A 26,277-nucleotide genomic window follows, 5' to 3' on the forward strand; every position below is an offset into this window, starting at 1 on the left:
TTGCTTCATCTACAAATTTAATTTTATAAATGAGCACCATAAAGTGCTGCCGACATGCATTACAGACATGCCACCTGCTTTGTACTACTTTAATGGAAAATCTGTCAAGCACTTTCTTTAATGATTATATGTCTTAAAAATTCAACAAATGAAAGGATTATCACTGAAATCATATTAATCTGCAAAGGATTAACAGCCTACTGTTGAAAGACTTCATGAACTGCAATAGGAGAGGATCTGAAATAAAAAATGCAAAGAGCTTTTCACATAAATAGTGTAGAAAGATTGCAGAGGTTGAAGCAGCAAAAGTGAAAATGGACTGAAACTAGGAATGGTGATGTGAATCAAACACTTCAGCATTGAAAATAAAGCAAAATCACAGAGAACGTGCTGTAAGCTGTAGCATCCTTACCACCCATATACAGTTTACTCGTCTTCCTTGTAAGTTTCTGTGACCAGTTGCAGTCTCATTATCATTTGTAATTTTAAACAGATTTAGATACATTATCTGAAATGTCTTGTTTAAAGAATGAAACAATGTTATTGAATATCCTGAACTTAACAGAACACTGAGAATGAAGTCTTGATTTCCTATTGCTATGGTCTGCTTTACAGGATAGAAAGACATCCCCCCACCAGTTCTTCAACAGTACACAGTTTAGCTTTTAGAATTTCAAAAAACAAATAGATTGTTATAGTTTCCCTTCCTGCAGGACATTAATGAAATCATGGCCGGGAATTTCTTGTTATTTAATGGCCAACAGAGTTCATTTCATCAAACCTCATTCAGTCGTTATCCATATTCATGAAGGCGCTTAAGGATGTGCTTGATTTTAGCTTTAGTAGGATTTAAGGATATGCTTAAACTCAGGCATATACTTAAAATGCTACCCTGAGTTTGTATGGAGGCAATTGCATGCTTACCTGAGCTAAAGTTAAAATTAAGTATATGCTTAAGTGTTTCGCTGAATACAGATGGAGTGCTGAACTGGAGCCCAGTGATTACTCATAAGTGTCAGTATGTTCTCAATCCAGAAATTATCACTTTACAAATAAAATCTGAAGATATGCATATACATAATCAATGTATGGCTGAGTAGAATTTTGATGACCATCTAATTACAATTCGTGCAGACATGAATTAAGAAGATGATGAAACACTGCTTAAACTCAAAGATACATCCCAAATTATTCACTCGGGATGTACACAGAAAACAAAATATGACAGTGAAACAACATGGAGGAATAAAGGCAAGCCATAAGGATGGGCAAAACAACAGCTTTCACTTCCAGTGAAGACAGAGTTTTCAACTTCAGTGAGCCCAGTTTAGTTGGTCTCAGGGCCTGATGCTAAAATTTGCTTAATATCCTGAGGCTGCAATTATGTTAATAGGAGATCGAACAAGCAGATCTCGTTCATCATACAGAAAAAAACAGAATCACCATTCTGAGCTTTTGCAACTTAATGACATTAGGAATCTATGGATTACTTGGAAATAGTGTATACGTATGACTAAGACATATGGATTACTTGGAAATAGTGTATACGTATGACTAAGACATATTCATGCTTTCTAATGCCTTTTTCACTTTTCAATATAAATTACCAAAAAAAAAACCCATTGAAAAATAAGTTTGAAAAAAAGTAAAACAGTTACATCTGCTGTCATTTTTACAAAAGATTAATAGGAAAAAAGCACCTCATATTCTTCCTTTCTGACTTAGCACTTGTTGCAGCGCTCTTCTTTTTGTTGGCTTGAAAGTCTACCGTAATCTGGAAAGACAGAAGAAAGACCTAGTCAATTAGATAGGTAAAAACTAAGACAGTTTATTACTACCGTATATTTCAAGAACTGTACGTATAGGTTAAAAGGTTTTAAATTTTAAAGGTTTTTAATTTTAAAAGGTTTTAAATTCCAGCCACTGCAGACAGTAAGCTTCATCAGGGACCCAACTTAAATGCCTCTGCACAAAAGCATATAGCATGGGGAATAAACAAAAGAAATTAGAAACGTGCGCACGCCTGCAGGGCTATGATCTTATTGGCATCACGGAAAGCCACCAAATTTGTCAGGCATGATTTGCCCTCAGTGAAGCCATGTTGGCTGTCACCAAATGTAAAAACAAATGTTAGGGATGAACCTAGCAATACTTTGCTTTAAGTTCAGATGTATAGGTTCAAAAAGGGTAAATACTGCTTCCTGCTTTCCATCTCCTCAGTGACTACTCCCTGCCCTGCAACCTTATAATTCTAACAGTGTTTCCATCTAATGAATTACGAAAACACAAAACCAACAAACGTTTTCTATCACTTGAATAGATCAGGTTTTTTGGCTTTTGTTGTGATGCATTTCTGATCTGGCTACCTCTTAGAAAGGATACCATCATCTGTAAAAGACTCAGAGAAAAAAAAAAAAAAAAACAAAACCCAAACAAACCAAAACCCACAACAACCCAGTATATAACTGAAGCATGTAACTATAACCTCCTCAGATGCCCTTGCCATTTTAATTCCTGTGTTCCTGAAACACAGCGATAAACAAAGCATATTAAAGAACGGTTATCTGACATGGCGCCAAAATGCCACCCATCCCAATATGCTCTTCCTAACAAAGGAGTATAGGAAGGCATAAGAAACATCGTGCTTTCAAGGGTGATTCATCTCCATAATAGACTTCTGACTATCAGCGGTTTAGTGACTGAGCTAGAGGCAGCACCTATACCCTTATGTTTAATAGCCACCAAATAACCAATCAGACATCAAATTGTCTAATCCCTGTCTGATCCCTTTTCTATTTTCAGACTTAGCAACACCTGCAGCTGCCAGATTCACAATTCAATTATGCATTATATGACAACATTTTTTGTATTTTTTTTCTAAATTTGCTACTTGATGATTTCATCAGGCCCCTGTAGTTCCTGAGGTAGAAAAAAAATATATTATTCTTTATTAGCTTTTCCCATACTTTCAAGATTTTTATTCCTGATCTGTTATGTCTGCCACCTAGATTTTATGATATTCAATCAATGGATGGTAAAATGGTATATGATATCCATTATCAGTAAATACAGAATGAAACATTTTCCCATCTGACAATGCCCAGCTTATTTATTCTGGTTTATGTCAGAAACTATTCCACACCTCTGGCAGTCCCATACGCAACCTTCTAGATTCCTTCTCTTTTTAGGACAGTATGACTGGCACCCATTATATAAGACACGGGTGTACTATGGTTGTAGTAAGAACTCTACCCCAATCAGCAGCCAGCTACACAGGTACTTCGATATTCTTAGTAAATTCCAATTAGGTTTTCAGCGCTACAGCTGGTCTCGGGAGTCTTCCTATCAGTTAAGGACCTGACACATTCAATCAGCTGAAGGAAAGACTGCATACCTGACAGGTGATTTGCTCCTATCCACCTCATGAAAAAGTCAGTCCTACTGGTTTCATATTTCCACATATTTCTGGCTACCTCATGCTTCAGATCCTGCTCCCTAGTCTCATTTACTCAAAGCAGAGTCTCCTATTCAACTGTACACCAGCCTTGCCTATTACCTACCACATTAGACCCTACCGTGCTCTGTGGACTTCCTGATACTTCAGCCCAGCTCCCAGCCATGTTGTTCTCCCAACACTTCCATTGATGACTTCCACTTGTGACCTGATGTGCTTAGCTTCTGTCACTTACTCCTATCTGTAGCCTCTCTCCACACTGCTGCCTGCCTCGAGGTACACAGACATAGTGATGTTTTCTGTTCAGCCCTAAGTTCTTTTCCTTTCCATACCACACCTCCTACTGTGTTTTGTACTCCATTTGGTTAGCAGTTTCAGACAACTAATCACAATGATTCCAAGTTCCTGCCTGTGTGAAAATGCCAAATTCAGAGCTCATTCAGGTGTGCATGTATAGAGTAATTCCCTCCACCAAACGTTTTCATTACTTTTTCAGTTACCAGAATGTTTTGATGAAGAAATGACAAAACATGATTCTGTTTGAAAAATCAGATGTGGTACATGCTAGATTAATGTCAGCAATGCATTAAGTACAACTAAACCACTCTTTCAAGCATTCTATTTAGCAAGTCTACCCATAGAGCCTGAATGCTAGACACTAATTCTAATTTTTTAATCAAAGAATGCATGTTTTAAAGGCTGCAAGTCAGTGCGCTGATTTGTATTGCAGATTTCAAGCAGTGAGGTATGAGTTACCCAACTGTTAGGGAAAAGCATTCTTCTTAGGAAGCTGCTCTTCGAGCAATTGCTACTGCAAATAGAAGACCTGGCTCTGCACACCCTTGTACATTTTAGGATCATCAGCCACCAGTGCAATTAACTGTTATCTGGTGGGAGAGCTGAAATGCATGCACATGCTCAGGAATAGTCTTATTTAGTACCTCATTTTATAGACGTGTAATTCTTTGGTCACTTATTTATTAATTTCTGTGTTACCACTGAGTAGTCTTGTCTAGTTTGGTTGGCTTTTATACTATCTTGCTATATTTTGGACTTCACTTCTGGTTTTGATCTCGTGATTTGAGTCCTGAAGTTGCTTCTCCCAGAACTAGAGTGGCTAACACCATTATTTTATCAACCACATTCATCCATTTGGAAACGCTGTCAGGCATGTAAGTCATATGCAGAAAGACCATCTACATTTTAGTACATGTGGTCTAAAATTAAACCAATGTCTAATAAAGTTACCATCTATGATTTAATATGAAGATGAAATTACATTTCTTGTGCAATTGAGATGTGACTAGTTATTTTAATGCAGTTTGGATGTTAACACCAGCTGTCTGAGAGAAAACATGAGAAAAGAGTGGACATAGAGGTGCAATAAGCATACTATCTGCATAAGACCTCAAGGGTCATTCTCCAAAAATGAATTTCTGGGCAAAGATCCAACACTACAGTTAATGGCTTTGCACATGTCTGGGTATAAATGTATGAATTCAGAGCAAGATAGATACTTGATAACTTTCTAAGTTACTTCAAAAGTATCTTAGTTCAGATGAGATTTCCCAAATGCTACCAAGACATTGTCCAAGGGACTCTTATGTCCTCCAGCTGTGCTTATCAGTATGTGATTCTGATTATGAGCTGATAAAAGAAACTATTATAATACTATTCATGTGATCAGTATGTGCAAGGACCAGATCTCTGAATATCTCTGAGACTCATGAATCAAGTTTCAAACACTTACAAGTATTTTTCATTTCAAAAATGAACATTTTGAGAAGATAAACCTTTGATCAGCAGACTGCAACCCATAAAACTTAGTACAGCTGAGCAAAAACTATCTTTCATCTTACTTTTAAAGTATTATGTATTCTTTCTTAAGTAAGGTATATTTTACCTTACTTTCTTGGAGCAAGTTGACCACCTAGCTTGAAGTATGTTCCCTTTTAACAATAAGGAAAAACATATCATCAACCCCTGAAAAGTGGGAGGTGAGAAATACATGCAAAGGTCTTTTACAATTTGCAGTCACCAGGCTATTTGATACACTGCTATAACAAAGGAGGCAAATGGCTTTATCTTCTCAGAATCTTCCATATAAGACTGCGCAGTGAAGCACGTGTTTGACTCGGAATGAGCTGTTCCCACTTCACACTATGATAAGCCACTTGCCAATTGAGTTCAGTCTCCTGCCTCCCACTTGCAAAAGGAATTTGATTGGCTGTTAGAGCAACCTGTACTCTGATAAGGTTGGTGAGAAAAAAACAAAACAAACCAAACAAACAATAAAAAAACCCAACAACAACAACAACAAAAAAACAACCAACCAAACAAACAAAAAAACAAACGACAAGAACCCCAAACTATCTCATCTGAAGACCTCATATAGTATTTTTCTTCCACAGCCCTCTGTTCATGCTGGTCTGCCATCTCAGTGTGTAGCTACCCTTCGAACAGCCATTCCTCCCACTACATTTCCAATTTTTACCGAGGGCCATCCAAAAGTTCACAATTATTTTCCTTTCCTTCCCAAACTACACTTCAAGTCTCCAGTATGTGGTCCAGTAGGTTGCACATGCTTTTACGTCAGCCTACCTCCCCCCTTTGAATTCAAAGTTTTATTCTGCCTGAGACAAGGGTGGCCTGCAATAAAGACCTTGCTTTCACTTCACAAGCCACCTGCCAACTCCTCTGTTGCTTCCCAGTCCTGCTGCTCCCCAGCCCACTGTGCCATCTGCACAGCAGGAATTCAGAGATAAACTTACAAAGTGTTAGAAGTCTCAGCTTTGTCTCAGAGCCAGTGCTGCTTTGTGAGCAGAATAATTATTCTGGAATAAGAGTAACTTTTAGTCAAGAATAATGTCTGCATGGAAAGCTACTCCAGAATCAGGGGTACCAAATTAATTTATTCCATTCTAGCTCTGCTAGTCTACCTCCTCTTTTGTATAAGGCCCAAGATCTATTTGTGAATGACTTAAATTTTCTTACTAGGACAGGATATATATGGATATAATAATTACATTAATCTACTAAAAGAATGAATAATTGCTCAAAATATAATTTTAAAATTTCCAGCAATTTCTGAAAGTAACATTTCCAGCATTCCTGAAATTGGGGCAAAGCTGTAATACATGACTCTAATGACTCAAAAGACTGCTAAGACTTCTGCCACAAAGTTAAAAAAAATAAAATGTCTTTTGCAATAAGACCACAGATCACTGCAGCCCAGAAGAAATTGGATGAAAAGTGTCATATGAAAAACTGGAAGAGGTGACTAGGTTGCAACCAGAGAAAATGTTCAGCTCATCTATTATAGTTAGTGGTACCACACCAGAGAAACTCAAGACTTTAGTCTTGGTCCCAGTGCCCCATAATGCTGGACACTGCTTAAATACAGTAAGTATAGAATAATTACTATCTCAGATAATTCACAATTGCAGTAAAAATCAAGAGACGACAGAGGAATACAGATAGATGAAGTAGCACAAGGAAATAATGAAGTGATTTCGATTGGCATGACACAAAGTTGTCACAATACATCAGGAGCTTAATGGTTGTTACTTTAGAACAAACAGTGTGGTAAAGGTTAATCTTAAGAATGAACATAAAGTGCACTAAAGAGGTTGTTTTGGACCTTCTACAAAGAGTTTCTGCCAAGCCTACACGGTAGCACGGGAAAAACACCTACAGTTGCATGCTAGAACATTGAAACTGGCATCATTCATCAATGGGAAGAATAGAAGCTGATCATTCCATTGTGAATCAGAGATGATAGAGTGGAAAAGGATGTTTCATATTTTGTTCAATTCAGATTATTATGGTATTCTGTCTAAACTGGTGAATTTGAACCATGGAAACACTTTGCATGATAAACAGTAGAACTCTTTATCAGCCTTGAATCATAATGCAGAAATGGGTAATTCACAGATAGCTTTGAAAGGGTTTTCGATTTAAATAACTGTCTCCTATTTTAGGTCAAGTGCAAAACCCAACTAAAGTGCAAATTGCAAGCAAACCAAGCTATCTCAGCTCTTAAAACACTACAGCTACATTCTGTCTCCTCCCAAAGAAAATAAATCAATAATTCAAAATAACAGCATTCTGGTAATGTAACACCTTGCCTGTAATCCATTCTTCCTCATGTGTCTTTTGGAGAAAGATTTTATTAAGTTTATTTTAAAGTTTAATGAACCACTCTCCTTTTTTGTTTCTGTTAATTTTTCAGAGAATACATGAAAGTCATTCTGAAATAACAATATTCCTTGTATGTAGATGTAAGCAAAGCTACAGGCACTTTCTGAGCACACTCCTTGTTTTATCCAGATTCATAGGCGACAGTGAAATCTTTTGCCTTTCCTTATTAAAAAAAAATGCAATCAGACATGGAAATACTTTGCAAGGTGATTTTCTTTCACATGAAACATTCAGTAACAAAGACGTTGTGCATGACGTGCTCGCTACTTCTTCTTCACTAGTCTGCATTTTAATGCAGGTTAGCTTTACTTCTTGGTAGATTGTACCTTGTAGATTGTAGCTGGCTCTAATAAAATAAAAATGCCATGAAGCAAGCGCATTATCAAGCACATGGGAACCAACCTACCAAGAACATGGGTATTGCAAATAGAAAGTTGAATTGATGTTGAAAATAATTGAAAAGATGTGCCCCAGATTCAGTAGTGAAAACAACATAACTGCATTGGCAATAAAGGCCTATCATCAAAGCCTCTTTCGAGAAGGTATTTATCTGTACAAATAAAGAGCACTGTCCTGTCTTTGGATAATGTGTTCATTACAGGCTCACTCATAACTTCACATGACATGTCAAGATTTTGAAGTTCTGTTTTGTTGCAGACCGAAATCAAGAGATTCTACAAGGCGACTAAGGCATTCACTTGTGATGACGGAAACTCATATTAAATAAAATGCCCTGAATGAATCAGCAAAGTGATTTCAACTTCACTTTTTCACAGCCTACCAAAAACCCCCTCTGCATGCTTGATTTCATGAGAGGGTTAGAATTTCTGGTTCTCTCCTTTGCTCCCATCTATCACAGCAGATATTCTAGGCCTGAGAAATTCTTCTTGACAAAAAAGCCTTTGAAACTTATTTCTGGGGACAAAACATTTCAGCTGTAGAGCTTCAGGATTTCCCTAAAGTCAAAGTCCCTGGCAAGATCATGGAGCAGATCCTCCTGGAAACTCTGTTGAGGCAATTAGAAAACAAGGAGGTAATTGGTGACAGCCAGCATGGCTTCACCAAGGGCAAGTCATGCCTGACAAATTTGGTGGCCTTCTACAAAGGGGTTACAGCGGCCTCGGACAAGGGAAGAGCAACCAATGTCATCTACTTGAACTTGTGCAAAGCATTTGACACTGTCCCGCATGATATCCTGGTCTCTAAATTGAAGAGACATGGATTCGACAAATGGACCACTCGGTGGATAAAGAACTGGCTGGACGGTCGCACTCAAAGTGTTGCAGTCAATGGCTCGATGTGCAAGTGGAGAGCAGTGACAAGTGGTGTTCCTCAGGGGTCGGTACTGGGCCTGTACTGTTCAACATCTTTGTCGGCAACATGGACAGTGGGGTTGAGAGCACCCTCAGCAAGTTTGCCGATGATACCAAGCTGTAGGCACCAAGGTAGACACGCTGGAGGGGAGGGATGCCATCCAGAGCGATCTGGACAGGCTGGAGAGGTGGGCCCAAGCCAACCTCATGCAGTTCAACAAGGCCCAGGGCAAGGGATGGGGCAATCCCAAGCACAGATACAGGCTCGGCGGAGAATGGCTGGAGAGCAGCCCTGAGGAGAAGGACCTGGGGGTGCTGATTGACGAGAAGCTCAAACATGAGCCAGCAGTGTGTGATCGCAGCCCAGAAGGCCAACTGTATCCTGGGCTGCATCAAAAGAAGTGTCAAGCAGGTCAAAGGAGGTGATTCTGACCTTCTACTCCACTCTCGTGAGACCCCACCTGGAGTACTGCATCCAGCTCTGGAGTCCCCAACATAAGAATGACATGGACCCGCTGGAGCATGTCCAGAGGAAGGCCACAAGGATGATCTGAGGGCTGGAGCAGCTCTCCTATGAGGACAGGCTGAAAGAGTTGGGGCTGTTCAGCCTGGAGAAGAGAAGGCTCTGGGGACATCTTATTGCAGCCTTCCAGTACCTAAAGGGGGCCTACAGGAGAGCTGGGAAAGGACTTTTTACTAGGGCATGTAGCGATAGGACGAGGGAGAATGCCTTTAAACTGGAAGAGGGCAGGTTCAGATTAAACATTAGGAAGAAGTTTTTCACTTTGAGGGTGGTGAGGCACTGGAACAGGTTGCCCAGAGAGGTTGTTGAGGCCCCATCCCTGGAGGTCCCTGGAGGTGTTCAAGGCCAGGCTGGACGTGGCCTTGGGCAATCTGGTCTAGCGGGAGGTGTCCCTGCCTACGGCACAGGGGTTGGAACTCGATGATCTTCAAGGTCCTTTTCAACCTAAACCATTCTATGATTCTATGATTCAGGGTATATTTTTCAGCCATTTGCTCCTTGTAGAGGAAACGTTGACTTATCCTTGCTGAAAAAAGCACTTTTCAATAAGCGTTACACACTAAAGTCAGCCCCTGTTCCTAACGAAAGTGTTTGCAGTGTAGCAAGAGCTACTCTGACTCCCTAAATTCCGTAATCTCATCCTGGAACATAGTTACTCAGCAATGTCTGCTCATGACACTCAGTCCTTCCTTTTGCTCCTTCCACTGAAGTAGCATTCCATGCTTATTTCATTCTTAACATCAAGCAATCTTAACAGTGAATAAACTATTTAATGAAAGATAAGGTCAGGTATTTTGATGCAAGATTAGAAACAACACACTACAAATAAATAAAAAAATGCAATTTTAATTTAGACTTAATGATCAGGTGCCTGTTTAGGCAAGAAGTAACCTTTTTTATCTAGACTCCCCAAGACCCTTCCTATGCTGTCAAAGCTGAAAGTTTACTGCATTAAGCAATACTTCTTCTGAACATTATTCTTGATCTAAAGCTGGAAAGGACACTAATTCCATCCCATTCCATCTGAATTTTACTTCTCTTTTTTCTATTTTTTCCATGCCATGCCACTTTTTAAATGTGTGGTCTGTGGACTTTTCACTCTTCCTCAGGAAGGCTTCCTCAGAGAGGTTTGCACACCATCAGCTAGTAAGGGTTACTTCACTCTGTCATTTCATACATCTACAGGATTCTTCAGTTAACGCTTTATTGCAGCTTAAATGATCTTAACATAAATTCCTAAGACATTCCAATTGTTAGAATACTCTTACAGCTGAATTTTACATTTTGCTTTTAGTCAACGTCAGTCTAAGCTTCTGGCAAAGACTAAATATGACACCTTTGGGCATGCCATTAATACTGACAACAGACTTAGGAATACAATAATGTCATTGAACTATCTCTGGAGACATGCTGCCACTATCCTGTCATCTTGAATCATTTTGACTGATCAATGCTGCTTAACAAAACATTTAAGGGAATATTACCAAAACAATCTTATCTTCAATAAGTCTATTTCATACTGTGAACTAAATTTTAGACACAGTGTCTTTACTGATGAATTCATCCAAGAGATCTGTAGACAATCACACTTTCTAGTACAGTTTTCACACCAGAAACAACAAAATGAGTCACCAATTTGCAGATAATTTCTGAGGCCACTTGTAAAATACAAAGTTTAAGATGGTGAACAAGTAAATCTCAAAATACAACCATAAGTGGAATATCAAAGCATCATATAAGAAAAGAAGAACTGGACGATATTGAAGACGAGTTATAGAAACAGAGTGACAGTAAAAGTGCAAGTTTAGAAATTGATTAATGAGAAGAAATCCTATACAAGTTTTTTAGTTAGAGATAATGGTAGAGGACGAAGACCTGGATGTCTCAGCAATTTCCAGCATGAAAACAAGCTATAGCGAAGTAGAAGTGCATTTGATCCTAGAAACATCAGACAAGGAAAAGCTTAATGTAACTCTGTGAATTGTTATATTCTGTATCACTGTGGTCACTCAGCATTCCTGCAAGGTGAATTCTGACTGGTTAAAGTGCAGAGAAATAGCTGTTAGGACAATCAGGGCAACTAAGTGTGTCTCGTATGGAAGGAAAAAAGTAGTTTCACCTTTTCCAGTCCAGAGAGGCAAAGGCTGACAGTGGCCACAATTGATTCAGGCAGGAGTGGGTGTAAAAAGTCAAGGGGGGAGAAGAGCAATAAAACCAAATGGTAATGTTGACAAAATAAAAAGTACAAACTGGTCCTGTCTAAATTTAGCATGAAAACTGAAGGTTTCTGACCACCAAAGGAGACAAGAGCTGTTTTTCCATGGAAGTAGTGGGAGAAAAAAAATTTAACTAGGTGAAAACTAGTGCTTAATAAATATCTAAATGGCACAGTCGCCTACAGTAAGGTCCTGGATTCATTAGGTGAAAATAGCCTTATCAGTCCAAAGTCACTCTCTTTGCGAATTAACTGACAGTTAAAGCAATTTACAGAGAGAACTGGACTACAGTACAAGAAAATTTCTTGTTTATACAAAGGCTAGGTTCATAGTGTTTTCCAAAGAAAACAGAATAATTATCTGACTGTATCTATCTGAGGATGACTCATTTAAAAGTAACTGTCATTATAAGACACTTTTAGGGATAACATCTCTCAGTTGAAGAGGTACTAGAATTTCAGCTGCCACTATCCAGAATCTTGTCCAACTCATTTTAAGCTATGAAACCTTCTCTCTTCTTTTATATTCTGCTTTATTCACAGATAGAGGCTCCTTTTAGGAACAAAATAAGTATTTAAAGAAAAAGGAAAAATTCCACTTTTGTTTCTTGCAAGACTTTAGGTATTCACAAGTGTTTTCCAATAGGTTAAAATCTGTTTAAAAATATTTTATTAAATGGTAGGATCTATTCACTTCTAAAGTCAAACAGAAAACTTTAAGTAGGGAAGTTTCCTCCAACAGCTGCTTGCTATCTTAAATGACTTTTAACATATAATCTTTGTACTTCAAAGCCAGATAGTTCCTAAATCTTGTGTATAGAACGTGTAAAGTTTTGTTAAATGTTTCTATCGCTTTCTGAGCTTTACCTCATTTTAACTATATGAATTTAAGAATCTGTAATCTTTGCACTGTTCGGTATTTTTCATAAAATATTTGTTAAAATTGCTATAAAACTATGGTAATGTAAATTATGCAGTTTCTGCCTTAGCTTATGTGAGGTTAAGACAAATAATTTCAGCTTTACTAGCCCACTGGGAAAAAAAGCTTACATTTCTGGATAGCATGCTGTAAAAATCAAGTTAGTGAAACAATGAGATAGCCATGCCATGAAGATGCAAATACTGGGAATCAAATATCCATCTACCTGTCCCTCTTCTTAAAGAAAGGGTATATCTAGATAAAGTTATTTCTATTTTGACATTAGCCTGTTTTATCTAACACATGGCTAATATCAGCATTTAAAAGTCTGTGCACTCCAGAAATCTAGATGTACCGTTTGGTTTAGTTTAAAATAGGATTCTGTTCTTTATGTGACAGTCTGTACGTAATATGTCATATGTGTGTACATAATGCAATAGGCTTACATTCATGGAGGTTCTGTTCATGACAGTGCACCAATACTGAAGCACTGCTTTGTCCATAGTAATAGGTAGAGCATGGCACTCATAACAATGTAAGGATATTTTCTGGACCCAAATTCTTGGCTACTGCTCCAGCTGTAAATTTTGTTCCCCTGTTTTGATAACAACATTGTTTATATTAAAGATCACTGATGTAGAAAGCAAAGTTCATTACAAAAATGCAAGAATTTCTAATCTACACGGAGCTGATTCTTCCTGACCAACATTTGGTCATTTTACATACCTCCTTGTCCTTCGCATTTTTGCCTCACTTGATTGTACTCCTTCACAGGATTTGGTGCAATCACGCCTCTCCAGTCCTGGTATGCTTTGTCTGTTGAGAAGATCAGTGTGTTTTTGAAATATATGTTGTTTATGCAAATTACTTCACGTTATTTATTTGTACTCAAGCTATTGAATTAGTAGTTTCAGTACTCAGAAGTGGAGTTGACATCTGCTTTCTACTGGGTCAGTCTGCAGTTTCCATAAATCACTTGAAATATTCCCAAGCTTATTGTCTGTAAACAAAATGACAACAAAACTAGTAAAATCTCAAAGACTGCATCTCATTGCATAGCTTTTAATGCAGTCCCACAAGTGCTTTTAAAGGAAAAATAAAAAGCCTAATTTTTCTCCAGTTATCCTCCATAGAAAGGCATAAAAGCAGCTCTGCATTCTTCTATCCACCTTACCATGGAGAGAATTAGCATAGTTTCCTGTTCACCTCTTCAAGCATGTTGACTGCAAGACCTACTGTTCTTTCATCTCCTGAAAAATACATAACTAATACACCTCTTTTCAGATCAGGGCTGAAACCAGGAACAGGGCTGCTTTTGAAGGTATTTTAAAAAGCCAGTCTGATGTCATGTCAAACTACAACTCCACCACAGTCAGTATAACTTGAGTGCCTTGTGTCAAGTCACAACTTAGTTCTTGCTCTAATGGGATAACATACTCTACCTTCAAAATATTCTGAATGGTAAAATACACATACACTACATTATTTTCTAAGAAAAACTTTCCCTATCAGCTTCAACTGCATTGAATTCCTGGTTCCTGTACAACCTTATTTAATGAAAATGCATGCATTACTTACAATCATGAATTGCCAGATTACATTGTAAGATAAAGTACTTAACAATAAAGTTCTCACAAACAATTAGATCATCTAATGCTTTTGTACAAATGGGTGACCATAAGCAGTTATTACATCAGACCATAGTGATTGTTACGTTCTGTATATAATAACACAAATTTGAAATGGTAACACGCTTAACCCATACCACAATAGTTTTGATACTGATGGGAGAAAGACTGTCCTGCTCTAGATTTTTAAAAGAAAATATAACCTTGACTTCAGTGGCTGCACTGCAAGACCAGGAAGAACAAAGGAGCCTGATACCTCTTGCAATAGACATGACCATTTCAGAAAAACAGAATCAAATTTGGCTAATGAAAGGAAAATCTTAATCATGCCAGTTTTTCCCATTAGATACATAGCAATAGAAGATGCCTTACTGAAAGAGGTCAACAGTCCTTCTTGTACAGGACTCATTCTCCAAAAGCAGCACACACTAAATACTTCGGAGAAAATTTTAATTGCAAACCATATAGAGAAATCTCCAGTCAACGGAGCTCCTTCTCCTCTTTAGATTGGCTGGCCTTCAGTCATGAAGTTTACTGTCCCTAGCACATTTTCATGTTATAATTACTAATGTCTGTAGCTATTCTTGATATTTTTACATTTTGGCATCAAAAATTTCATTTTTAAATTACTTCAGAAAGTAATTGCAGTTTTATGAAAAGTATGGGGGGTTATTTTCTCTTTTAAAAATCCCTTTTGTTTTACTGTTAGGAGCAAAGGCGTACCTGAAGATGGAATTCCCTGATCCATCTTTTCTTTACTACTCAACATGTCTGAGACATATGTACCTGTTTAAATGTCTCTTTTTTTGTAGTATAGTCCTCTTTTCTGAAGCTTTTTCAAGGTAAATTTTGTCAAGGTGTTGGACTGTAAAAGGGCCATCCTGCTTCTGTCACATAGAATCATAGAATCAGTGAGGTTGGAAGGGACCTTTAAGATCATCAAGTCCAACCATTAACCTACCCTGATAAAAACACCACCACTTCTAAACCATGTCCCTAAGCACCTCATCTACCCTTTTCTTAAACACCTCCAGGGATGGTGAATCCACCACCTCTCTGGGCAGCCTATTCCAACGTTTAATAACCCTTTCAGTGAAAAAATGCTTCCTAATATCCAATCTGACATAACTTGAACTCGTTTCCTCTTGTCCTATCACTTGTCACCAGGGAGAAGAGGTCAGCTCCCATCTCTCTAAAACCTCCTTTCAGGTAGTTGTAGAGGGTGATAAGGTCTCCCCTCAGCCTCCTCTTCTCCAGGCTAAACAACCCCAGATCCCTCAGTCGTTCCTCATGCTTTTTGGAATGTTGTGACCAGGGCTGCACACTGTATTTCAGATAAGGCTGCATCAGTAATTTATGAAGAAATTTTATTACTCTTTCTGCATTTGCCATATTAACCCTTAACAACATAATATGTTTTCTTTTACAATACTTACATTTAATAGCACCTAAGATCTTAGCCTTCTACCCAAAACCAACAAAAATTCTGTCAAGGATTCACCAATGCTAAAAGATAAAAACACCAGGGAAAGATGACCATGTAAAGAATGCTGTGATACAGCGCTTAAGACTCAGGCTACGCTCATCTATTTTCCTATTCTGTCAGACACCTTCTGCAACCTCTCCCAGCCTAGGAGTTGCCATCGCTGCCAGCTAGATCCCACATTCTCTCTAACGTAACATAATCTTAATTCCTGCAGGGATGGCTGCTACCAGGAGAGATGAGTTTCCTAAATACTAAGTTACTTAGGACTGAATGACATCCAAGACTATATTTTAAAAAAACACAGCAAATTCTGCCCTATATTTGATAGAGCAGGCACAGCATAGCATTAGGAAACGTGCAGGTAAATGATGTTGAGTTAAGCCTCTACATGCAAGAAAGAACAGGATTCAAAGATACATCTCTTTCTTTTGCACCTTTTATTTATTTGGTTAAGCACATTTCTAGTTAGTGGGATGGACTTTACAACTGCTAACTCTCTCTGTGAATGCCTAATGGAATCCACTGCAAAGTTCAGTTATTTGAGTCACTCCTGAAAACCTCAATCATTTAGGAAATACTGCAGAATGTGGTCTATTGTCTGCATTTGCATCAATCCCTCCTCTATGAAGAGAAATTATATTTGAAAAGTGTCTGATACACCTAGGTATGAAAGATAAAGGAGTCATGTAATGATCACAGGCAAATATCTTAATGAAGAGACATTCAGAGATCACAACGCATTGGGGTGCTCTGCTTTGATTGTTTATTCCCACAGCTTGACAATATGCTTTTCCACTGTGCACAACACCATTTACCTTGGAGCCTGAGAACTCAATAAATATCAGCAATATCAAAAAAAGATTGGTGAGGAAAAAACAATGAGTTTGCATCCCTTTGCAATTCCAAGGACCAATGAGTCAAAATTCAGTTTAAAAAAGAAATAAACAAATTAGTGTTCTTTATACCTTCCCAAGTTCTCTAACACTTACAGAACTTTATCAGGTCCCAAATTAACTTCTCTTCTGAACTCCCATTGTGCTCCATTTTGATTTCAGGCATTTTTATCTAGCCCTTTCCCATAAAGAACATTTCTGTAAGGTCAGCCAGGAGTGCTTTTAACTTTCATGGACTCTTTTTGAAATCAAAGGTTGTTGCAGGAATCCTGTGAAAGATACATCTATGTGATCCAATAAATAGGTGAGAAAAGCCAGAGTTTAAACCAAGCTTCTCACAAAAGCACTCTTTTTCCCAGTTACCATTTCACTCCAAAAATGAGTGCACGGAGGGAAGAGGAGGAAGTTGATGAAAATTCACAGCCAGCTAATGCCTTTTTAAATAGGACAGTCATTTTTTAATCTATAGTACTTACAAGCAATTATTAGCTAGAATATAGAATTAGCAGTTCATAGTTTAGATGTATAATTTAAAGGTGGGGGGCTAGTTTAATAACTTCGTGTTAGAGAATTAATTCAAAGCATTTCAATTTTATCTATAAAGTCAGTCTATGACTGCTTTGAAACAATGAACAGAACAACTAGTGGCCAGGATCTAGAAATATAAATCTGTCACAAAACGCATGAGGTTGAAGTTTATATCCACTTTGATGTCTTTTACACTGCCAGCATAGCTTAAATAAGATTGTTGCTCATCAGAGCACCAAAATAGGAGATTGCACTCACTGTCTACATTGCAACTTCCATTACATTTAATTTAAATAAAGTTGCATAACAAGAAATAAGTATTTTCTGTATGTCTCCAGTGGCTGAGGCTGTAATAGAATTAGGATATTTTAATGCCACTTTATATAAACTTGTGGTTTACGTATATTTATGTGTATGTATAGTAAGAGATTATACACGTATATAAGGATTAAAAGTACAACTTCAGTCCAGCAAGAAAGTATTTAAATATTCCAGAATGAACATAATGTTACAATGTCTTTGCAATTCTCTGGTAACAGAAGATATAAGAGCATTCAAGATCTCATTAGAAACACAAAACATTTAAAGATATAATATCATGATAATAAATTCCTTTGTTACAAACTATTTTTCTTTTCAAAACCTTGTCTGAAACTATTTGCTGATTAACTTTGATTAGTGTTTTTCCTTAACACATGATTTTTTGGGGGCTAACTTTAAAAGTATACAAGAATTTGGAAGTATACAAACTTCCATCTGTGTGATGGAATTTTGAGCAGTCTAAGACCTTAAGTCCTGTATGGATCAATATAGCAATTAAAACCTGATGGGCTTTCCTAAAATATCCAGTACTTAGAGTGCATTTTGACACACCAAAACATTACTAAGTCTGACTTTTTAGCCTCAGCTTTGGTCTGTTTTGTGAATACATTTATTTTACTTGCCTTTTTCAATGTGCAAAATGCAAACTTTCCAGAATGGGAACTACTTGTGCCCACGTGTAGGTATAGCAGCTACTAATGCAAAAATTACTCTTTCTGTTCCCAGGCTCTTTCATTTCCAAACTTCAATCTTTCTCAGTTCTACTCTCAACTTTTACCCTATGCTAGCTCCTTTGGAATGCTGCAATTTTAATTTATGGTTACATATGTAAACTAGATTTAACTAACATACCATGACAGCGGACACCTTCATTTTCCCTTGCAGATATATGCCTAGCCTACTTCAGAGCTTGTTAAGAGTTTTCAAACACAAGAATTCTGGTTTTGTAGTCTAAACAGTATAGAAATTCTCAGTCTAAACAGTATAGAAATTCTCACTCCATTTCTACTGATTCACAACTTTAATTTCATTTTTACTGATTTACATGTCATTGCAGACAAAGCACTTTTAACACTGAAATTAGTTTTCTTTCTACTAACCCCTTTTTTTGCAACAAAAGGAGGTCTGTTACTCTTCCTAATAGCGCAGTTACTGCTGGTAGCACACTTCCAGTGCCAAGCAGCCAATATAAGATGTGATGATTCATGGTATAGAAATAGCTCTTGAATTGGCACTAATTGTAGTTTTGGTGTCAGGTCCAGCAGCAAGAACAAAACCAATCCCCGCAACTCCACAGAAGTGGAACTGAACCCTGCCACACATGGGATATTTGCTAGAATTTATTTGTTGTGCATCACAGCCTGGTTTAAATACCTGGTTATTTAAAATAAAAACACATTCTGCATTTCCTTTCATTGAAGTATTATGAAACATCCTTCTATGCTCTAAACAAAGATACATATTTAGCAAATAGTTTAGTATCTTTGGAAAAACACCCATTTGTTTACTAGAAATGTACCAGACAGACTGTGAATAGAGAAGAATAAGGCTTCTGAAAGTGCACCCACAAAGGTTTGCTTTTCAGGGTTGATATTACAAGTAATTAGCTTGACATTTAATAAATGACATTTCTAAGAACTGCTAAAGCTGACTTAACAAGCAAACAGAACAACCTTGTTTTGTTTCAAAAAGGTAGTTGCATTGTTGCACATTTTATGTAAAGTGTTTTTGCCAGCTCATGTTGAAAATATCTACATGCACAAAATACTTGAAATAAACACATTCTCTGTAAACTGAACTTTCTATTATGGCGCTCTCTGCTTAGCCCAAACTCCGATAAAATGTCCTGTGGTAAATCTGGTATATACTGAAACTGAGGGAGCCCATACTAGAGTTGTAATAAATTTCTCCTCAATTAAAGCTGTGTGTTTTTTCTAAGCATGTTTCAAACAATAAACAATTCAGACTGTGCTTTACATTTGGCTCAAACAAAACGGAAAATATGTTGAAATTTTACGGCCTTAAACTTTTCCTAGGCTTCAGAACTGAATTTGATATTGGCAAGTAAAGCAATCGCTTTGAAGAATCAAGAATGCACGTGTTAGTCAGGTTATCCAACCCAGAGGATAGGTTTGTTTACATGCAACATATTTCAAGGGCTTCTAGAACACCACTCTAATTCAAGAAATACATCTGAAATTTGGTCTCATTTCCTACTTGTGTTCAGAAGAACATTGTTTATGTCATGATGGTCTCATCAGCTTTATTTTTGTGCGTTAGAAATCTTGAAATCTCTTCCAAGTGCCTGTAATATCAGAGTATCATTCACCCTGTTCGGCTGTTTGGTTAGCACACCCACACCTCACCAGGGAAGAGAATGGAGCCTTCAACCCAAATGGCAGAAATCTAGTTATAGAGTTCCCATATAGCATTTGCAGACAGCATTTTTTACAAGCCTGAGGTTTTTGGGTTGTTTTGTGGTTTTTTTAATGATGAATTTTCCTTCACCAGTTTAACATGGGGTGAAGCAGATCTACAAAGCTATCCTGTTTAAAAGGAAACATGAGCAAAGCCACTGACCCTTTTTTTTCCCTAATGTCAGACTTCAATGATGACGTGGTCTACTGAACCAAGCACTGGACCTGTCTCGAGACAGTATTAGCATGTATTAGCATGTACACAAAAGTTTGTCTGAGATCTGGAGTACATAATGTATGAAATAAAGACAAAATGTGAAATGCTAGAATGAGTGAAAACAATGTCAAATGTCCTATCTTCTACATTCTTAAGATCTGGGGAATAAAGGAAACATATGCCTTTTTCTCTTTCCTTACTTCCTTATAAACTCCTTTTATAACATAAAGGAAAAAGACTGTGAGCTCCATAAGCATAGAAAAAACTTAAGGGGATAAGAAAAATATATTTTTTGGCAAAAACAAACTAAATCTTTAAACAAGTGATACTTTCTCAAGAAAACTTTCATTTCCAAAAAGGGAAAAGCTTAATAAAATCAACAGCAGTCTTGAAAGAGCAGAAACATAACCTGAAAAAATAAATGAATATAGAGTTTCCATTGCAGTGCACAACTAAACAAAAATATTGTGTCACTACAATGGCTTACCTTCACCAAAGTAATACTGAAGTTACAAACAAAATATAAGTTAAACCAGCATGCACTTGAATACTGGGGAGGGGGTTGTCTCTTACTGACGCAGGGACATTGATGGAAGACAGTCCTAAAATTTCCAGTTCAGAAAAGGTACTGTAACTTCACTGACATTCTTTGACATCTCTCCTGCTACACCTTACAGGTCTTTTGTTGCCCCCTGCAACTCTCTAAGCCTGATCACACAGTTAATCTCCCTTCTAACCCCTTGTATAGTTGATCGTCTCCTAGCTTATCCAGCTCATTTCCAGCCTCCCAGTGATACCCTATTTCACGGCCTTTCTTTACCTCAGTCATATAAACCTTTCCATTAAAGAACTTACTTTCTGCCCACAAGGCACTTCCATGGGCCTATTTTATTGTAGTGAAAATGCAAACAACAGGGAGAAGAATCTTGTATACACATGAATGAATTATGCTCCCTCAGAAAAAGCCCTTTGAACTGCAGTTTCTTTCCCTTCTTCCCCATCTCATGTCACCATGGGTTATTTTTCAAATGTGCTTTCACAGCAGCTTTTCATTGAAGTGAATGGTACTACTTTGGGACCTTGGTATTTGTGCAGTAATTACTATTGTTCAGCCCTGTATTTAATAGGCAAGTGAGAGGACTACTAAAAATATAGCGGCACTCATAAAGATTGCCTATAAATCCCGTTAGAAGTACATACAAAGCTTTAGTCCCAAACAAACCCTATTCCATTCAGCGAAGATTTTCTGTTATACTGTAATGGAAAAATACAAGATGAAGGAGAAATAATACTGGGCCAGAAGAAACAGAGGAAAGGAAAAAGACTAGTTAAAACAACTATGGCCTTGGTTGGGAGAGCAAAAGTCTGTTTTATCACTGCTGCAAACTGTTCTTGTTTTTTCAATTGCTTCAAAAGCAAGCTAAGTCTAATTTGCTCTAAACAGCTTTTGATTTCTCAACAAAGCATCAAAAGACCTGAGCCTGAGTAGTGTGAATATCTTTCATAAAGGACAAATTGTTTTCTTGTCTTAGAAAGTAAAATTTCCTCACCTTTTTTATTTTACGATTGAAGCTGTATTTGAAAATGCACTGTTCATTTGCTGTGCGACAGCTCTTTCTTCTCCTTTCCTTCCTGCAAATCTTATTTCCAGCTAACACTGTCCTTTATGAACTGAAACATTTTATATGCTTTCTCATGAAAAAACCCCATCAGTTGTGTATCTTCATGTTATTAAACAAGTATGTTTTTTTCTGATAGATGTATGACCATGAACTGTGACAAATCAAGCAAGAAAAATAATCCGTTCCAGAGTTTCCTGTTGTAAGATGGAAGTGAGCCATCATAAAACATAAGCCCAACAAAATGTGCTATATGGTTTGAAATTATACTTGTTACAGAGTTAATTACCAATAGCCCCACGATTTTAGGAGCACATTATTGAAAATCAGTTACGCTGGGATCTAAAAAGAATAACAACTCTTCATCTGACACTATTTTTTCATTTTTGACAGAAAAATTGGCCATTTCTCTTACACAATAAGAAAAAATTAGGTAGATGTGCCTGAAGCAGACAGAAGTAATTTGATTGTTTCTTAAAAACCCATTTCTATTGAGGACTCAAATTGAACCCCAGCCTTGATTTTTTTCCATTCTACCCAGGTGTGACTGACTGCAGATCACCTAAAATGGTGACACAAAAGGGAATTAGAGCTAGACATGCTTCTCCTGAAGCTCAGCAACTAGCCAATGTCCCTTTACAGAGTAAAAAGGAGGTGCAGCTGTTTCACACCGATTGAACTCAAGAGAGTGTGGTTCTACAACCCCTATCTAGTAGTGAGCTCGAGCAGCATACTAAGGTCTCCAGGTTTTGGCAGTCCTTCAGCTCTGAAGATCAGATTTTCAAAACTGTTCAGCCATCATAGACAAAGTAGTACCATCCAGCAGTTGGCCTTTTGGTTTCTGGTCTCTATTGCACCAAGCCTTTAGTTCAGAAAATAGATTTCTTATTAGTATCATCTTTTAAGACAGGAGAGGAAAACTGACTTTCATTGTAAAAATCAATTTTAATCAGGGCATTCAGAAGTGCTAATATTAATGTATTTTTTCATATAGGACCTATCTGTAGAAAATATAGGTTTGGCAAATATTTATAGATATAAGGCTGCTGGGCTTCTATTTTCCTTCCAGTACCAGATCTGTCATAGTCTAACTATGAAAATACATATACTAACAGTGACTTGGGAAAAGCACACTATTTCAGCACATTAAAAGAAAGGTGAAGAATCTGAATCAGGCTTTGTTGGCCAAGATGAGCCATTCTGGAGTGACCAGTATTACCTTATTGAGTAAGTCCAATGATAAAAGATGGGTGGTCTTGCAAATGTTTTAATCATAGTATTAGTTTTTCAAAGTATAAATCAGATGGCTTATTTGAAGCACATCACACAACATTGAGGGTGCTGCTACCATGTTCAACTCTTTTGCATGGATGGGCAACATGAGTGCTCTTACCAGCCCTTCACATCAAAATTGGTCAACGCTTTTCCATTATGATGCTCTGTTTTCAGCTACGTAGAGGAACTTCAGGTATTGACACTGAAGGTTTCTTTGCTGAGCATATGCGTCTAAAAAAAAAAAAAAAAACAAACCAAAAAAACCACACACCAAAACTGCCTACTAGACAAAAACTGAATTCCAACTTGGTTCCTTGTATTCTGCTAGAAAATCATTATTCCATATGACAGAAATAGAGGTGGGCAACAGAATGAAAAAGCTGAACTAAGTTCAAGCCAGTGCCTGATTGTGACTCATCTCTGTTCATGAATAAGGATGAACCAAGTCAATGCAAGGTTTCTGGCATTATTTCCTTATCATCAAATATGTTTGATTTCTCACATATTTGTCATCAGCTCCTTTGGCTGGATTGTTTTTTGGCTGATGGAGATAAGCTAGACCCTTGATTTAACTCACATCTTTAGCTATCTAGCTCATTGAAAGAGAAATATTCTGCATTCTATTGCCTTTATATGAGGAATAACTTAGAGCAGCAAATAAAGAGGAAAAAACAGCCTCAAAGTTCTGTTCAAAAGATTTCACAATTGCTGAGAGGAGGAGGAATGAAAAACAGGCTCCAGGTCAACCTGCAAGCCCCTTAGGTTCTTGCAGGCCACAACTTGCACCCTTCTGCTCTCGTGGAATGTCTCTCCACGGCCCTGGAGGAAGACTGTCAGCAAGACACACTGACAAAAATATGTGCTACCACTCCATCGTGCAAGATGGTAGTATGAACCTTAAGAGGGTCATAGAAATAGTGTAAGGAGCTATGTTAATACGCTTACAGAACATTACTGAGAGTTATTCTTCTTGTTATTAATGTTTCAAAGAAGGCAAGTTGCCAATTATTTGTCATTAACAAATAAACAGATCATATCCATTCTGTACTATCAATGAAGTAGCTGTGCCCACTTTGTTGTAACTGTAAGCAAAGTGGATCAGTAGATCTTAGGAGTTCATATGTATCTTTGCGTTTGCCTAGTGATATACACGCAAACACTGATGTTAATGCGCATGAATTGATGTTTGCCTGCAGCCTTAAAGCTCTTGCCTCATATTTTTAATTGAATGAATTATTTAACTTTTTTAACAGTGTATCAAGCCTCTCCTACAAGAGGAATGACAATATTAATAATTTAATATGCAGTTTATACTCAAAGGAATACAACCAAATCTGTACAAACATTTACAGAATTAGTCAGGTTTTGTTCCCATGAGATATGGAAAAAGCTCTGGTCCTCTTAATTTACAAGACAGCTGGACTAATGTCATTTGCTAAAAACATTTTAGAATTAATTCTGAAAATTTTAATCAAATAATTTACTGTTTTTTACTGAAGACTTCGGTATTCAGCTAGCTTGACAGTTGCTTGAATATGGTTTGAGGAATATTGGCACTAATGATTCAATAAATTACTAGAAAATATATTTTTCTTGCATATTCCTGAGCCATTTTCACCACTATTTCTCAGTTCCTAGCTCTTAATGATAAAATCCAATAAGCCTAAGGAAAGAATCACTTTTATCTCAAAAAATAAGGAGAACTTGCAGTTTATGGTTTTTTAGTATATTTTAAAAAAATCATATTTTTACAAATGCATGGACTTAAAAGCTTCAAAAGCATTAAATGCAGATTTTTAAAAACATTTTCCTTGAAATCAAAATTTTTGCAGATATTGCGAGGATATAATTATGAGGCTTTTTTATGATATGTAACAAACGTCGTCTCATAGCTGAGCTGATGCTCAGCTTCAACTTCCTCTGCCTATAGTACAAATGTACAGGTAGTACCAATAAAAGAATCAGTTATTTTGTTTTAAAGCATGCTGTCAAAATATGTTCCTCCCTCTTTTCATTCATGACCCCAGCACTGCAATTTGCAATTTGCCAGCATTCACATAGGGAAATTTGCACACATCTAGGACTTGCTCACATATATCAGCTCAGAGAACCAGAGTATATGTTTATAATAGATGCAAATAGGAGACTATCACAAGTAAAAACAACTATGTCCTCTAAAAAGGCCAGTGACAGTTTTTTGCAAGATTGTCTCACAGTTGTCTGTTCCACTGAATAGCATCACATGTCTCTCATTGACTCCACAGAAGTTTCTACTCTTCATCGCATACAGCGATGTGCGCAACATGAGTGGTGGGACCAGGATATCCAGCCTTGTCGGCCAGAAGATCTGAACCAACTAGGAAGAAAAAGTAATCCTGTGTGGAATAGAGTGTAACAGATTGCTTCCTCCTTGTAATGAACGGAGGACCAAAGCATAAACTGTAATTGAGAGCTAGCTCCCTGCCTGATCTGATCTGGGGGTGGACAACTATAGGCTGCCACTCAGTCAGTTTTAGGCAGGTTGTCGTGCTGCAATTTAATCCTAAAGACAATCAAATAAAGGTTTGCAGAGCCTTTCTTTGCCTTTTCAAACAATATTTGCAAAAACACATTGTGGATATAGTCTAAACATTCCCATTCATTGAGACAGCAGTATCCTATTGATAGTAGCTTAAATCAGTTCTTTTTTGTCTGCTTGCTTGAAAATTTAGATTTTGAAATGTGTAAAAGACCTGAACAGAAGGCAATGGAAGACAGAATGGATGTTAACTCATTCTCGATACCTGATTGTTTCAGAATCCATTGGCTTTTCATCGTCTTACATCTCCTTATACCAAGATTACAGAGTGCAGAGAAAAAGGGAAGATCAGAGCAGACAGATCATTTTGCCGCTAGCAACAGCCTACCTGGGGACTTTTAAGTGCAGTAGATTAAGAAAATGTTATGTTACTATCATGATTCAGAGCCCAGTTAAATCTGTGAAAGCCCTAAGAAGCATTTACGGCAAACACATTTTTGTTATTGTTTCTGTTTATCAAGGAAAACTCGGGTCAGATAAGTGTCTTATTTTCACAAGAGTCAGATCTTTGTATCTATTTCTCAGTGCCCTTTGACTGAAAGAGATGGAACTGAGTAAGTTCCTTAGGTCTCAAAAGAATTAAGTCTCCGGTTTTGCATCAGGAGCTTTCACTGCAGATCTGTTTTCAGTCACGTTATTTTTAGTGAGCTTCCAGGGAGGAATAGAAGTTCAGGCTCTCAGCTGGCCTTTA

General features: G+C 37.4%; 1 protein-coding gene across 1 annotated transcript in view; it reads right to left on the reverse strand.

Annotated features, from left to right (window-relative positions):
- Positions 1-26,277, reverse strand: part of IQCM (IQ motif containing M) — a gene marked incomplete at both ends in the record, with an annotated part of 108,791 nt that overhangs the window by 72,629 nt on the left and 9,885 nt on the right. Inside the window, 1 exon segment of the mRNA XM_082482457.1 lies at positions 25,283-25,364. Within this exon segment, the coding sequence (XP_082338583.1) occupies positions 25,283-25,364 (82 nt within the window).

Source organism: Vanellus vanellus, assembly GCF_965231255.1.
Source record: "Vanellus vanellus genome assembly, chromosome: 4".
Taxonomy (NCBI): Eukaryota; Metazoa; Chordata; class Aves; order Charadriiformes; family Charadriidae; genus Vanellus; species Vanellus vanellus.